The 16,189-nt window shown below is 33.9% G+C and overlaps 1 protein-coding gene across 3 annotated transcripts in view; it reads right to left on the reverse strand.

The window, feature by feature from the left end:
- Nucleotides 1-12,858, reverse strand: part of ARHGAP29 (Rho GTPase activating protein 29) — a gene marked incomplete at both ends in the record, with an annotated part of 50,217 nt that extends 37,359 nt beyond the window's left edge. For 2 of the 3 annotated variants that reach the window (XM_084243089.1, XM_084243088.1), the window contains one exon: nt 12,654-12,858. In XM_084243089.1, the coding sequence (XP_084099215.1) occupies nt 12,654-12,858 (205 nt within the window). Of the gene's footprint in view, nt 1-12,631 lie in introns of all 3 variants that reach the window. The other variant, XM_084243087.1, reaches the window with a different exon arrangement.
- Between the last annotated feature and the right edge of the window lie 3,331 nt (nt 12,859-16,189).

The raw sequence follows: 16,189 nt of genomic DNA on the forward strand, positions 1-16,189 counted from the left end.
GTGAATAGGAGCCAAATGAAAGAACTGCCAATTGCCAAAACCGGAACAATCTGATCAACAAATAAAGCAGTACTTGATCATAACCCATAGTAAATATTCATGAGTTCATACTGATACAAGTAAATGACTGAATGAATCAGTAAGTGGGGAAAGAGATACATTTCTTATAGATAGGATTTTCAAATAATTTATACGATATTTTGTCCTCAAGGAGGTGAAGCATATGTAGAGACTCCATATAAGGAATATGAATGGAAGATGGTTAAAAAGATTAATTTTACAGGAGAGAAACTTGCCAACTTCTACTTAATACAGATCAGGTCAACATCAACAGTGATAAATCATGTTCACCCTTCAAGTGACATGAAAACAGCACTTTACATCTGTTATCTTCCTTCCAACAGCCTATAACCCCAGACTAATGAGAAAAAAAAATCAGACAAATTCTAATCAAAGTAGATCCTACAAAATGCTTGACCAGTACTTCTTAAAATTGTCAAGGTTATTTAAAATGCAACAAGTCTGGGCAACTGTTGCAACCAAGGAGGGCCCACAAAGACATGACAATTAAATGTAATGTGACAGGATCCTGGAAGAGAAAAAGTACATTAGGGCCAATTTATGGAAATCTGAATAATAATGTATCATTATTATAAAATAATGTAATGTATCATTATTATAAAACATTGGTCCATCAACTCTAACAATTGCAATCTTACTAATATAAGGAGCCATAGGGGAAACTGGATACAGGAGTATCTGGGAACTCTGGACTCTATTTTTCTGTAAATCTAAAACTGCTTTTAAAATAGTCTATTTAAAAATGAAATACAAATGGGTACACGATTTTAAGAATTTTATGTAGTTTGAATTTTTCCTATAAGCATATATTAGTTTTATAATTAAAAGATTCACTTTAATGTGAGTATACAGCTATCTGCCTAATAAAGTTATTATCTTAAAGAGTCACTATCTGTTTAATTTGTCTTATAATTGTGGATATTAGTTTGGCAGTTTCACTAAATTGAGGCAATATTGTTTACTGGTTGGTTAAAAGCATAGCCTCTACATTGGTGGTGGGCCTGGCGTAGATGTTTGAACCTATAACCCACAAAGCAGATGTTTGTAAATGTTTGAACCTTTGTAGATGTTTGACTCTATAACCCCCAAAGCAGATACAACAGTATAAAACAACTTTACCTAAACAAACATAATTGTGAAAAAAAATTTTTAATAAAAGTGAAGCATCTAGAATCAGACTATAAAATCTGAATCCCCAATGCTATTCCAATCAAAATTTCAATGTCATTCTTCAAAGAAATAGAACAATTATTGATGAAATTCATATGGAATCACCAAAAACCCCGAATAGCCAAAGCTCTACTGAAAAAAAAAGAAGGAAATGGAGGCATCACACTCCCAGACTTCAAACTATACTACAAAACCATAATCATCAAAACTGCATGGTATTGGAACAAGAACAGATATACAGACCAATGGAATCGAATAGAAAATCCAGAAATAAACCCACAGATTTATGGTCAACTAATCTTTGACAAAGGAGCAAAGACTATGCATTGGAGCAAAGAAAGTTTGTTCAATAAATGGTGCTGGGAAAACTGGGTTGCTACATGCAAAAGAATGAAGCTTGACCACTACCTCACACCATACACAAAAATCAACTCAAAATGGATTAAAGAACTAGACATAAGACCTGAAACCATAAAATACATAGAAGGAAATATAGGTGAAACACTACGTGATTTGCATATCAAAGACATCTTTACAGACACATCACCCAAAGCAGTGATAGTGAAGGCAAAGATAAACAGCTGGGACTACATCAAATTAAAGAGCTTCTGCACAGCAAAAGAGACAATAACAAAAACAAAGAGAAACCCCACCGACTGGGAGAACATTTTTGCACCCAACACTAATGATAAAGGACTGATCACAAAAATCTGCAAAGAGCTGATGAGACTCAACAACAACAAAGAAAATAACCCAGTCAAAAAATGGGCAGAAGAGCTAAAAAGAAACTTCTCTGAAGAGGAAATGCAAACGGCCAACAGACATATGAAAAAATGTTCAACATCACTTGTAATCAGGGAAATGCAAATCAAAACTACCATGAGATACCATCTTACACCAGTGAGAATGGCACATATTAAAAAAACTAGCAACAACAAATGTTGGCGAAGTTGTGGAGAAAAAGGAACTCTCCTGCACTGTTGGTGGGAGTGCAAACTGTTCCAACCACTATGGAGAGCTGTGTGGAGATTTCTGGACCTACAAAACATAGAGCTTCCATATGATCCAGCAATTCCACTCCTAGGTATTTACCCAAAGGACACAGAAACATCAATTCCAAAGAACACCTGCACCCCTATGTTTATAAGCAGCACTATTTACAATAGCTAAGCTTTGGAAACAGCCCAAATGCCCAAAAATAGATGACTGGATCAAGAAGATGTGGTACATATATACCATGGAATATTACTCAGCATTCAAAAAAGATAAACACATGCAATTTGCAGCAACATGGATGGCGCTGGAAGGGATCATGCTCAGCGAAATAAGCCAAAAAGAAAAAGAAAAATACCGGATGGTCTCACTCATAGCAGGAATCTAGAAAACTTAAAGAAGGGATCAGGAAAATGAATATAAGAAAGTGAAAATCAAAATCAACAAATAACTATGAACCAGAGACACTTTTTGGGGGGTGGGGGCCGGGAGGGGAGGGATTGGGGTCAGAATGGGGCATGTGCAGTTGTATGGGGGAATATAAAAATAAAATTTATTATTTAAATAAAAAAAAATAAAATAAAATCTGAATCCCAACTCCAGGATAATAGAAAACAGAGAGATAATGGTAGCTAATTCATAGAATTGTTGAATTAAATGAGTTAAAACACATAAAGCACAGGCCTCCCTGGTGGCACAAGGGGTTAAGATGCAACCTGTGAAGCTATCTGCAGCCACTATAGCACAAGTTCAATCTCTAGCCAGGGAGCTACCCACATGGCACAGCAGATCTCTCCTGACTTGCCCGCTGCTCCCCTCAGCAGTGTATTTCAGCCAATCTGCCTGTTCTGTTCCCCACTCTGTCTCTCGTGAATCTTCTCAGCGCTCCCCCTGTCCCCCCCCCATCTCTGGCCTGTTTATTTTTTTTTAAATAAATCTTAAAAAAAAAAAAACACATAAAGCACAACAGTGAGTGAATATGGTAAGCCTTCCATATGTTTTGTAACTATTTTCACAATTAATTTATGCAGCAGTAGAAATAGGTTAATAACGGAAGTTAGGTCTGAAATGGAACTGTAACTTCAAAATAGAAGAACTTTCTGGGGAAAATACAATTTTAATAGTTGCAAGAACTAACAATTACATTTTCCACAGTTCTGCATTTTATGGTAATACTTCTGCCTACTTATCAAAACCAAAGTTAAATGATTATCTAGTACTATAAAGCACTATACTGTACTCTCTTTGAGACCTAAACTGTTAGCCTTAGAAAACAAGAGAAAGGGAAAGTCAGTCATTTCTATTCCTATTGATATTTTCACAATATAATCTACAAATATGAATATACCTAGGGACCCATATTTTGAGGTCTCAGGCCAAAAGAGTTTGACTTTTGAGTGTCAACAATTAATTATCAATATTCAAAGTTTGCTTTGGATTTTAAGCAAGAACTATAAAATTCTAACGGCATTGATACCTAAATAAGCCAAAGTAATAAATTCTAGCATTTTCACAGTCAGAGAAATTAAATATGTTGAAATAAGTATATTTCAAAATTATTCAATGTTTTCAATGTTCTTAGTTTCAATTTCTAACACAATAAATGGCAACATAAACAAAAACTCTTTGGGATCCTCAATAATTTTTAACAATATAAGGAATCCTGAGAAACCCTGCTATAGTTTTTCTTTAAAAATTGCAGGAAAATATTCAGTAATATTTTACCAAATTGAAATCTTTTTTCCACAAGGAAACCCTTGTGATACTGATGATGTTCCAAATCAAAATAGTGAAAAACAGTAACTGAATTATTTTAGTAAAAAATTCAGATAAGCAATAACTCAGAAAAGCCTAAAGTTAGCCCACAAACAATTCCCATGTCCTGTGACTGAATATACTTCTGAAGCCTAGAAATCAAAGTAAATGAATACAAATAAATGAAATGTTAATTGCAAAGATTCATAAACTTTCTTCTATTTTGAGTAGAAGAATCAACTGCTAGGATATCAGTATATTCTGATAATATTTAAGGTGGGGCTTTATAAATTACCAAGACTTTAATCGTGTTTCATTAGTGGTTAAAAAAAAGTTCCATTTTTATCAAATGTTCTATTTCCCTTATAAAAGAATAAAGTTATATCAAATTATTTTTATGAAGCAAAAGAACCTCTTTCACTGGAAATTTAACTTAAAGTTTTAAGTAACTCCAACACTATTACTAAATATCCTCAACCTTGTATCACAGGCAACAAAGCAAAAGAGGCAGTAACTGTTCTTCCCCAATACAGAAAATGTGGCTGATTGGTAGGCAGAAAACAATACATTTTAATCAAGAAACTTTAAAAGTTCCCAGTGCTTGATCTCCCATTTCCTGGAAATGATCATACACAAACGCTTAGCTTCTCTGATCTCAGATTCACCATCAGTAAAATGGAATAAATAAGAATACTTATTCTAGTTTCCTCATAAGGAACATCAAATAAATTAAAAGACACAAAACAGCTGCTATTATTATTATAAATCTGTAAGCCGTTCAAACTATATACCTTTGAAAACTGTCTCACACAGAATTGCGTTCAATAACAAACGTACTTATAGCAAGATCCCACACTATCTTGGCTAATAAAAGAGACATTAAAGTTGTTTCAGTTTCATTTTATACTTAAAATCTAAATTCATAAGTAACTTGGAAATAAAACATAATGAAGGCTATATACCTATCAAGTTAAAGCACTTAATTTAATCATACAAGACAAAAAATTTTATCATGGCTGCTACATTGTAAATGCAATGAAATTTAATTAATATTGCACAAAAATATTATATATGTGAATAAATGTTCAAACCAAAGTCTTAACACTAGCAATCTAGAACAGTAAAACTCCTGTATGCAAACCTTTGCTTGATTATCTACCTTTCATGTAATATGGTAAGCCGGATTTTAATTTAATGTTTCACTCATTTGTGCCATTTCTTTTCTGTTTTATTCTTCTTATCAAGAGAAAACAGATTAGCCAGCTCTACTTTTTGGTTCTCATGCATTAACACAATACCACAGTGTTTATATTGCAAACACTTCATGGAAATGCTTAAGTAAATAAATGAAAAAATCATGGTGTTTTCCTTGATTAAAAAAAAAAAACTGACAATTTTTAAAATGTCTTGTTAATTCAGCTTGCCTCTCTGGAAAAACAATGAAAACAACAAGAAGGAAAAAGTTTCAAAACTTATCTCTAGGAAACTCACTTCATTTATTTATTTTTTTTTTGCTGTAGTGTATTCTGAATTTACAGGATAAAAGTGAATTCTGAACACTCACTCACAAACCCCAGTCACTTGGGGATTGTAAAATAATAATAGCTGACATTTAAAAATATTTATTATGAGTTTTACACATATGAACTCATTTAATCTTCACTTCCCAGTGATGTAGGTTCTATAATCCCCTTTTAACAGATGTAGCAACTGAGGCACAGAGATGGTAAATAAACGTGCCTAAGACTACAAACAATTAGCAAGGCACATAGTGGGGATTCCACCTGAGGGTATTCTACAATCTGTGATTTAATAGGCTTTAACTCCAATCAAATATACCAGTTACTACTATAAATGTGTTAAACTATGTAAACCGTTTATAGACATGGGCAGAAAGGGAAAGCACTTTCCTAAGAACTGGCACATGTGCACTTCACACCTATACCTCATTCCACAAAGATCCACTTGGCACCTCCTAGGTAGTAAGTCACAATCTATTAACATTTACATTAATTTCTCCTTTGTGATACCCATTAGAAATCTCTTCCAGAGAGGTTTATTTCCTAAAAACAGCAGAAGGAAATATCTGAGACTAGCAATTTCTTTTTTTTTTTTTGAAACTACAAATGAAGCATTTTATTTTTTTTGTTTTATTGAGGTAATACTGCTTTGCAACATTGTATGTAATTTATGAGAATAGGTTCATACCTCTTCAGATGAATGTTACCACACCACACCAAAGCATCTACAGTGCTTTTACCATAGACTTTTGGGGTCTCCTCCCCCCTTTATCTCAACCCCTCCTCTAAACAACCCCTCTCCCACTCCCTACCCACCCCCAGCCTCAATTCTGTAGTGAAACTAGCAACTTAATGTTTGTAACAATTCAAAATTTCTACCACATTGTAGAACCTGCAGCCAGGTAGCAATGATAAAATTAGCATTCAGTGAACTAAATTTACATAGCCTGGTAAAAATTGGGTGAATCTATAAAACAGGATTTCAATTAAAAATGAAAATTTAGACAGAATTTCCTCTCACAAACAAAACATTATTTAATGCTACTAAACTTTAACTCCTTTTCTTCAATAAGATTTGCTTTGGAAAGTTAACATAACCTCTTCTAAATATAGTTCTGTCAAATTTAGGACATAGAATTCATCAGAAGCTATCACTTTTATGTTTTTACAAAATAAAAATGATATACTGTTAAATTAGAAAGCTTTTTTTTAGAGAGCTAACTACTTTATTTGACACTAAAGATTAGCTTTTTCTTCATATCTCGTCTACTTAAACAAAACAGAAAAACAAAGCCCTACCATACTAACAGTAATTTTTATTAAAATCCACTTTAAAATGGTTTTCTATAATCAAAAGGCTGTGTGTAAGAAGAATGTGACAACTGATTTTCCTGCAATTATATTTTATAATGGCAATGAAAACTTTGCAAAATGGGGTACCAGCAAATATTAATTAATTTGCTCTATTCTCTCCAGCCCAATTAAAAATGCTTGCACTTTTGAACTTCCCTACTTCCGAGCTTCCATGGTAGTCTACCTGGGAATGGGGAGGTATGTCACAAAGACACACTTTAAGATTATTGTATAAGCTAGAAAACATTTATGAATCTTATCTGGAATTAAGGATCGTTACTATTGGTATTACTCTGCAGTGTCATAATTAAACACTGAGGACATATGCATAATTGAGTGTCTCCAGCATATTAAAATAAGATACAAGGCCTCCCTGGTGGCACAAGGGAGTAAGTCTCAGCACTATGAAGTTATCTGCAGCCACTGCAGCAAGAGTTCAATCCCCGGTCAGGGAGCTGACCCACATGGCACAGCAGACCTCTCCTGTCTCACCTGCTGCTCCCTCAGTAGTGTATTTCAGTCAGTCCACCTGTTCTGCTCCCCACTCTGTCTCTGGTGAATCCTCTCACATCCCCGCCTCTCCCCACACCTCTGGCCTACACCCCAGCTCTTAAATGTATAAATAAATCTTAAAAAAAAAATTTGCCCATGCAATTTTTAATAATGTATCTAAACAATACTGAACAGAGATGTAAAATTTCACATTTGCTACTAACTAAAGTAACCTACTCCTAGAAGCAGGATGAAGTGGATAAAGTATCAACAAACTATCTCTTACCCTATCACAGCAAGTATTTCACAGTCCTAAGTCCCACATGAAGCTCTCCATTTTTATTTATAAAGCAAAATATTAGAGTCAACTGATAGGAACATAGAACTCTTTGGCAGGCACTTATTTTCTATAAACAGTTCCTCATCAACTTTTGCATATGAGCTTCACATTCTCACTTGTGAAATTTCACAAAACCACACGTAAAATAGTTATCATAAAACTCACATTCAAGAAATCCTATAAACTGGTGGGAGATGAATGTCCTCTAAATGCATTATATAATTTGAAAACAAATACTTAATAGATGTCTTCTTTAGGTTTGAACTTTCAGTATTCAGAACAATGCAAAATCTCCAAATCCAATAAAATGTTGAATCTCAGAAGTGTTAAGACAAACAGTATCGGATGAATGCACCTCATTCTTTTTTTTTTATTTTTTGTGGGACCCTCGCCGGTGGCCGGGGATCAAACTGGCGCTGCAGAGGCTGTGGGCAGCCTCACAATCCAGTGCTCAACCGCTGCGCCACCAAGGGAGGCCCATCATTCTTAACTATTTATTAACTGACTTATGCCATAATCCAAACCAGTCAGTAGAGAACCAGGCCTATAACCTATATCATATGTGTGATTCTCTTCCCAGAGCTCTTTTTGTCACTCTCACTATCAATTCAACCAAATTATAAACAGGCTGGAAACAGATGAACTGGTGTTCAAATTGAGGAAGGGCATGAAAACTACACACTCCAAAGGCAATTTAAGGAAAGGGATTCCACCTATTTCTAGGTTAAATTTTCTTAAATTTGCTTCAATGATAACTTTTTCTAGGTTTCTTTTTAAGAAATCAAAAATACTTACAGCTCAAGAATTCATTTCCATATTCTCAAGACTGATAAAGGCCAAATGTCTGTATTACCATTGTCCGAAAGAAAGGTCAATGATGGAAATCTTTGCAACTTCACTGTCCATTATGGTATCCAATAGTCACATATGGCAAATAAGGACTTGAAATGTGGCTACCCCAACTGATGAGCTAAATTTTCAATTTAACTAAATTAAAATACCCACTGAGGGCTACCATATTGAATCATGCAAGTCGACATAATCCCCATGGAAAACAAAATTAGCTAATGAAAACAAAGCAGTGTGTTTTGAATGCCTGCAATGTGAAGCAGTTAGGAAAACACAGAAAGAACACACCATTCTGTCTTTATGACCTCTGGGTTCCAAATGAAGTCACACTTTATCAGCAATAAAAGATTAATGAAATAACATAATCTAAGTTACACATACAACTCATCTGTGAAATGTGGCTGAAATACTTGCTTCTGTGGGGATTGTGTGATTATTGTCTATAAGTAAAACTACCTTATAAAATGTAAAGCATCTTAAACAATTATGTATTATTTCTGTAATTAGTTCAAGGAAAGGAAAATATGTCTATAAAACAATCAACAGCTATTAATCTAAGCCTAACCTCAATAATATGATTGAACACCTGAAGCAACAGTCAAATGATTTTGCACATATTGCCTCATGATGGGTACCTGGATTACATCAAATGGTGATCTAATTGTACACATACATTCTATATTCTTTAAAGGTAGCCTTTTAGCTTTTCAATCACCAACTAACGTGAATTTAAAAGGCAGTAATACAAAAAGCCGGCATCCTTCCTCTTAAGGATGCAAAAGACAAAACAATGGCAAAGCCACTGACAAAATTTTTGAGAGAAGGCTCTCTCAAAAAGAAAAAAAATTCAAGAAACTTTTATCTTTGCTGTCTGGCCAGTTTACAATTATGGTGGTACTAAAGAAGAACATATGTTCCAGGGTATTTCTCAAAACCTGGATGGAAAAACGCATGACAACTGTCTATAGGAACATACATAAAAATACCACTTTAAATAGTGGTAATAGAATTTTTAACTTTTTACCTGTTTCTTGAAGATTGCATTTCATTATTATTCTTGTAACAACAATTTCATTAACAAGAAATAGTCTGATAACCTAAGAACCTGAAAATTATGATCAAAATTAAATAAAGCCTGTCATTATAGATCATCTCCCTCACATTTTGTAATGAAGCTGATTTATGTTTGTAAATACTACCTGTTTAAGGGAAAAAACAAAAACAAAAATCAATCTCAGAGTATTTCAATATCAGAGTATATTTCCAAATCTTTATAACAGTGATCCAAAGATATTAAATACTTGTTAAATCCAAGATTTATTATGAGATGGAATACATACATACTTTTTTTTTAACTTTTTTTTTAAAGATTTATTCATTTATTTATACAAGCACTGGGTACAGTCAGAAATGCGGGAGGGTAAGAGAATTCACCAGACCCAGAGCGGAGAGCAGAACAGGCAGACTGATTAAGTATACTGCTGAGGGGAGCAGCAGATGCAGCAGGAGAGGTTTGCGTGCCATGTGGGACCCTTGCTGGCGGCCGGAATGAACCAGTGCTGCAGAGGCTGCAGGCAGCCCCACAGCCCAGGGCTCAACCGCTGCGCCACCAGGGGAGGCCCCCTACATACATAATTCTGACTGAAGAACAAAGAAAATTAAAATCAATCAAAGGGCCTCCTTGGTGGTGCAAGGGGTTAAGTACAGCACTGTGAAGCTATCTGCAGCCTCTGCAGCACCAGCTGGATACATGGCTGGCTAGGGAGAGACCCACATGATGCAGCAGACCTCTCTTATCTCACCTGCAGCTCCCCTCAGCAGTGTATTTCAGTCCATCTGCCTGTTTTGTTCCCCACTCTGTCTCTGGTGAATCCTCTCATGCCCTGCACCTCTGGCCTGTACCCCAGTTCTTATATGCATAAATAAATAATCTTTAAAAAAATAAATAAAATCAATCAAAAGGTAAATAAAAAAATTCTCTGGTCACTGTTTACTAATAAAAGTTTATCATACAAATATTTTTGTATTTTAAAATTAATTTACTAGTCATAAGTAGCAAGCATTTTTATTATTAGTGATACAACTACTGAAAACCTGAAGTACTGATTTTATTAAAATATTTTTAATACTAAGTTTCAGTTAAAAACATATTTCCATATGCATCCTTTTATCTCAAGGTGTATCTCCATTTGCTGTCTTATACTTACTACCACTTCTGTCTTTTCTCAATTACCATTTCCTTCCTAATCTCTGAATTATTTAAGAAATTAAAACTCAGTAAAACAGTGGTGATAAAAAAATGACTTGTTTTAAATTACCATCATTTTTAATCTGTGAAATAAAGGATAAATATACGAGATGATTTTAAGTAATATAAACCTCCAAGGGCAAACAAAAACAGAAATCCTAACAAAAAATATTAATATTAATGAAAACTTTATTTTAATACATTAAAATAAGATTTTGCCCTAAATTAGTTGGTTATTTAAAGTTCACTTGAAAAATTAATCCAGTTAATTAACTATACATCAAAAAGAATAAGTTTTACTGTAATTAAATTAAAAGACAAATTTAAAACAATTATCCTAATTAAGAACAAGTCTTTATTAAAAAGCTATGCTTCTTTAAACAAGTGGCATGTCTGTTATTTTAGTAAGAAATCTGTTAGCAGTATAATACTTAGTGTATTTAAAATATCTTTCCAGGGCCTCCCCTTGTGGCACAGCGGTTGAGTGCTGGGCTGCAAAGCTGCCCGCAGCCTCTGCAGCGCCGGATGGATCCCCAGCAACCGGTGAGGGTCCCACATGGCACGCAGACCTCTCATGCCACATCCACTGCTCCCCTCAGCAGTGTATTTCATCAGTCTGCCTGTTCTGTTCCCTGCTCTGGCTCTGGTGAATTCTCTCACCCTCCCGTGCTTCTGACTGTACCCAGTGTTTGTATAAATAAATAAACAAATATTTTTAAATAAATAAATAAAATATCTCTCCACAATAACAGGATAATTTTATTATTATTAATCATCCATAATTAGACCTTAAAATCAAGTTATTAAAATGAACAGAATGTAGGCAACATGACTGTCATGTGATTGTCATTTTAAGAAAAATTTAAAAACTGAAATTGAGGCTATACATCAAGTATAGTTACTTTTTGCATTTCAACCTGATAATTACAGTCACCTTAGAAAATAAACTCTTCAAAAAACAGTATTCAGTAAAAGTACGAGATGTGGTTTAATTTGTTTTTCAGAAGTATATCAGAAACTGAATATTTAACTTACACACGTACAAAATATTTATTGAAATTTTATGTCTCTGAAACCTCAAGAGGTCTCATACACACTAGGAATCTTCATTTTCCATAGCAATCATATCATTAGGCACATGGAAATGAACTGCTACTTACTCTCAAAATAATAGGAGCTGTAACTTCATAATTATCATTGCCATCAAATTTGGATACACAAGAGGCACTAAAAGTTGAAAGACTTAACTAATCAAGGAGTGCAGATATAACCCTTTATTTTAGGAGACTCAAGCCTTGCATTCCATTATCCATTTCTAACTAGACAGGGAAGAGATGCTTATCCCTTAACTTAAGAGTTTATAGAACAGCAGAACAGAGTCTGATTTTTGAGAAAAATTCACTCAAATGCAGTAATTTTAGATTATGTTTTAGAAACAACACAGAAAACAGAATCTAGGTAGAAGTAACAATGTAAATTATAAACATTACTCTGCTTATTAAAGACTAATAAATGCACTGGTTATCAGGAACAGAATGTAAAAACTCCAATGATCTAAGTTTTTCCTCTGTCAAATGGGCCTAACTACAAAGAATCAAGGACTAATTTCCAATTGTTTGTAATTTTTGTTCGTTCACATTTACCAAAGTTTCTTTTATGTATGGTACTGTATCTGATTATAATGTTTATTTACACTGTAAACATCAAACATTTGAGGGGAAAAAAATCATGAAATAACTAAAGCAGGATACCCTGTTCCTACCACTGTGCACACACTTATCTATAGCTAGGATGGCATTTAAAATTTTACAAACTACCCAGTAAAAATACTAAGAGAAAAGAAATGACAAACCTGAAAGAATAGCTTCTTTCAAATATAGTAACATATGGGAGAACTTCCTGATATCATTCACCAACTCCTTGATGTAATCCGGATCAAAAATGGAGTTGGAACTTATGGATTTGAGCCCCATTTCAGAAGTTGTAACATCAGTAGAGAACTGGCCTGATGCCCAAACACGTTTTTTCTTTGTCTTTTTCTGTTTGTGAGCAATCATCCTTTCATATAGCAGTCAGATAAACTGAAATCCTTAAGGGGGCAAGAAAAAAAAAAAAAGAAGAAAGAAACACAAATACTACATCAACAAGGGGAAACATAATAGCTTTTTCACAAATAGCCCAGAGCCCACCCCAACATTCCATTAAAAACAACAAGCAGCTTCCATTTATTAAGTGTCAGTAACCTTGATAACTCTATGATGTGCAAACTATCATTCTCTTTATGTCACAGTGAGGAAACTGAAGTTTAAAGGTTAAATAACTTGTCTAAACTCTCAGCTGATAAATGATGGACTCACACTTAACCCGGTATCTGCCTTGTTGCCAAAATCCACATTCTTACTAATGTTCTCTTAACTAGCAGAGATTTTTTAATAGTAAGTAAAAGTTGTTCTGAAATGTCACTTTGTAGAAGGACATATTCTCCCTCAGTGATAACAACATCAAAAATAAAGATGAAATATGAGCTCTGAAAAAAAGATCTGCTTTCGAACTCCCTCCCACCACGTACTATGTATGATCTGACAAGGTGGCAATCGTCTCTTCCTTGGCATGCTCCTTTATAAAATAAGGGTAACATCTTGACGATACCTATCTCATGGAGTTATTGTCAGTATTAAATGAGATAATAGTATGGAAGTGTCCAGCACATAAAAGAAGTTCAATTACAATTAATTCTCAGCAACACATGCATGTGTACAAACACATACTGATGAGTTGTCAAGTTTTTAACTTTGTTAAAAACAAGTTCTAAGATTGTCTACTAATCTGACATACCTTGATTGGACAAATAAATGTATGATTATTGAAATAAATTTTTGGTATTTCAGGATGATATAGTAAAAACACCACGTTTGGGGATGAGAAAGACTTAGATGTGGAGCCTGGCTAAATACTTAACTAAACATGTGACCTGTACAATCTGCAAACAGGCTTGTAGGAGGTTTAAAGGGGAAGACAAACTTTACCAATGTCATATGTTAAAACACCAGGTCCTGGCTTATAGGTGGAACTCAAGAAAATCTTAATCTGTTTCTTCTGTACCCTCATCTTTAATCTTTCCAGATGTAATAATCCTAATTTTGCTTGTATCTCTTGAAATCAAAAAGGAAATGACTGGAGGAATTAAATTAGTTCAAGCACTATCACTACAACATTTTTCAAATACTTTGTCTCAAATGTTTGGATAGTTTCAAAATGGTAGAGCTACTAATATCTATAAAATTTACAGTAGAAAGCTTTTGAGATATTCATTTCTGGATGATACATAAGATATATTACCTTATCATTTACTCTTTCCTAAAGCTCACTGGACTCCACTGGTTTTCCTTCTTCCTAATCCACAGCTCTTCAACCACTTGTCTCTACTATCACACTAAGTGAACTATTATCATCCGCTCTTGTCTGAGCTACTATATGTATATTAGGTGTGTACAGGAATGCATTAAAACTTAAAACAGATTCTGACCAACAAGCCAAGTGTTGAACTCAGATGTTTCCTATGTTATCCCACTTCATTTTTTACAATGATGGTTGCAACCCACCAAATTGGTTTCATACTCATAATGAAAAAGATTGTTAGACTCAGGTCCTGTCTATAAGCAGTCCCACTTGCTGGACGACCCTCCCCCTTCATTTATTCATTCTGATTCAGTTCAAAATCTAATTCTTCAAAGACACCTTCCTTGACCAATCCAACCCAAAACCACCAACAAACTAGAGCAGAATCTCCTATTTGATGTTGTATATATAGATAGCATCTTATACTTTTCATCATTGCATTTATCAAAGTTTGAATGGATGATTTGTATCTTCCTATCTAGATTATATCTCAAGGAAATCAAGACCATGTCTGTTAGCTAACCGAGTTTTCTCCACTCACAGAACAGAGCTTGGTTTATTAAAGATGAACTACTCAAGACGATTTGCAGAATGAATAATAAATTTATAGAATGAATAATGGGTTTATTTTCAATCAATTTTCAATCAATTTTAATAGAAACAAAAATGGTTCACTTAAAAATTTCAAGAAAAATCAAGCAAATGAAGTTGCTGAAGGCAATGATTGAAATCAAAGTTGGAATTTTATTATTGTTTCTGTTTCTGATTATTAAATAAAGTGCTTCCAACATGTCTCTAACAGCTTTCAAAGTTCCTTTATTCCATATTCTTGTTAATCTTCAGTAATTTATGAAAAATGTTATTTCTATACTAAAACTTGTTTTAAACCTCTATGACATTAATCCTCAAATGTGTAGAAAATTCCCAAAATAAATCTAAGGCAACATTTTGAGCACTATTTTTTTAGCACTACTATTATACCTAAGTCTTCCCCCCCCCTCCAACAAAAACAAAATACTCAAGGGCATTATTTGGGCAGCTCTTCTACAAATCCTAATTGAGAAGACTAACCTAACATTTTCAGTTTTGCAACTTACCTCAAAAGTCAGTGATTAATTCTGATGGCTTTTAGTTTACTATATTAAGGAACTGGTCACTGTCACTGGTAATAGATGGTTATAAAATTATCACATATATCATAACTTCCAAATAAAATAATTCACCTGCCTCAGCAAAAAGAATTTAAGTAACCAGGTCAAATTAGTAACCCAGAGTTGTTAAAAGTGTTTAAAAAATGCATAAGCATTTTTAGTCAAAGCTAAGAAAAATCCATAAAAAAACAAAAATGGTGGAGAAGTAAAAAGGTTTTTACTCTATCTTTAGGCAGCATTATGGTGATTAATGTACTAAATTTGTGATACATACTTTACAACCTTTCATATTTCAAAATGAAAAACGGAATATAAAAAAATCTTAAATAGCACAGATAATCCAAACTTTCATGAAACTGAGCTTTATGAGAAAGTGTGGAATATATACACTTTTCAAAATCATATACACTACTTGCACAAATGCCAAAAAAATTTCTTTGGTTGGTGGTAACAGAAAATGTAATTATGAACAGACCGCAACTGGCAATTTAATAAAATGAAATAATATGAAAAGCAGTTAGTACAGTGCCTGGTTCATCATTGTGACTCAAAATGTTAGCTATTGTAACCAGCAGTGGTTTATCATGGAAAATTGTTTCTGAATCTACAAGATGTGACTCCACTACAATATATCTATAGATTGTGAACAAGAAACATAGGACTGGAAACGTCCAGAAACTAAACTTACTCCATGGAAACCGACTAACTGGCTTCCAAGTGAAGTTTGAACTGTGCAAACAGATTGTTGAGCAAAGTATTTGTGAAATTCTCCATGTGTGCCTTCCAACTCCAAACCATCAATACTTAAAAATTTGTTTTCTCCACTTCCTCTGTTATG

Source organism: Talpa europaea (assembly GCF_964194135.1).
Source record: "Talpa europaea genome assembly, chromosome: 9".
Classification (NCBI taxonomy): domain Eukaryota; kingdom Metazoa; phylum Chordata; class Mammalia; order Eulipotyphla; family Talpidae; genus Talpa; species Talpa europaea.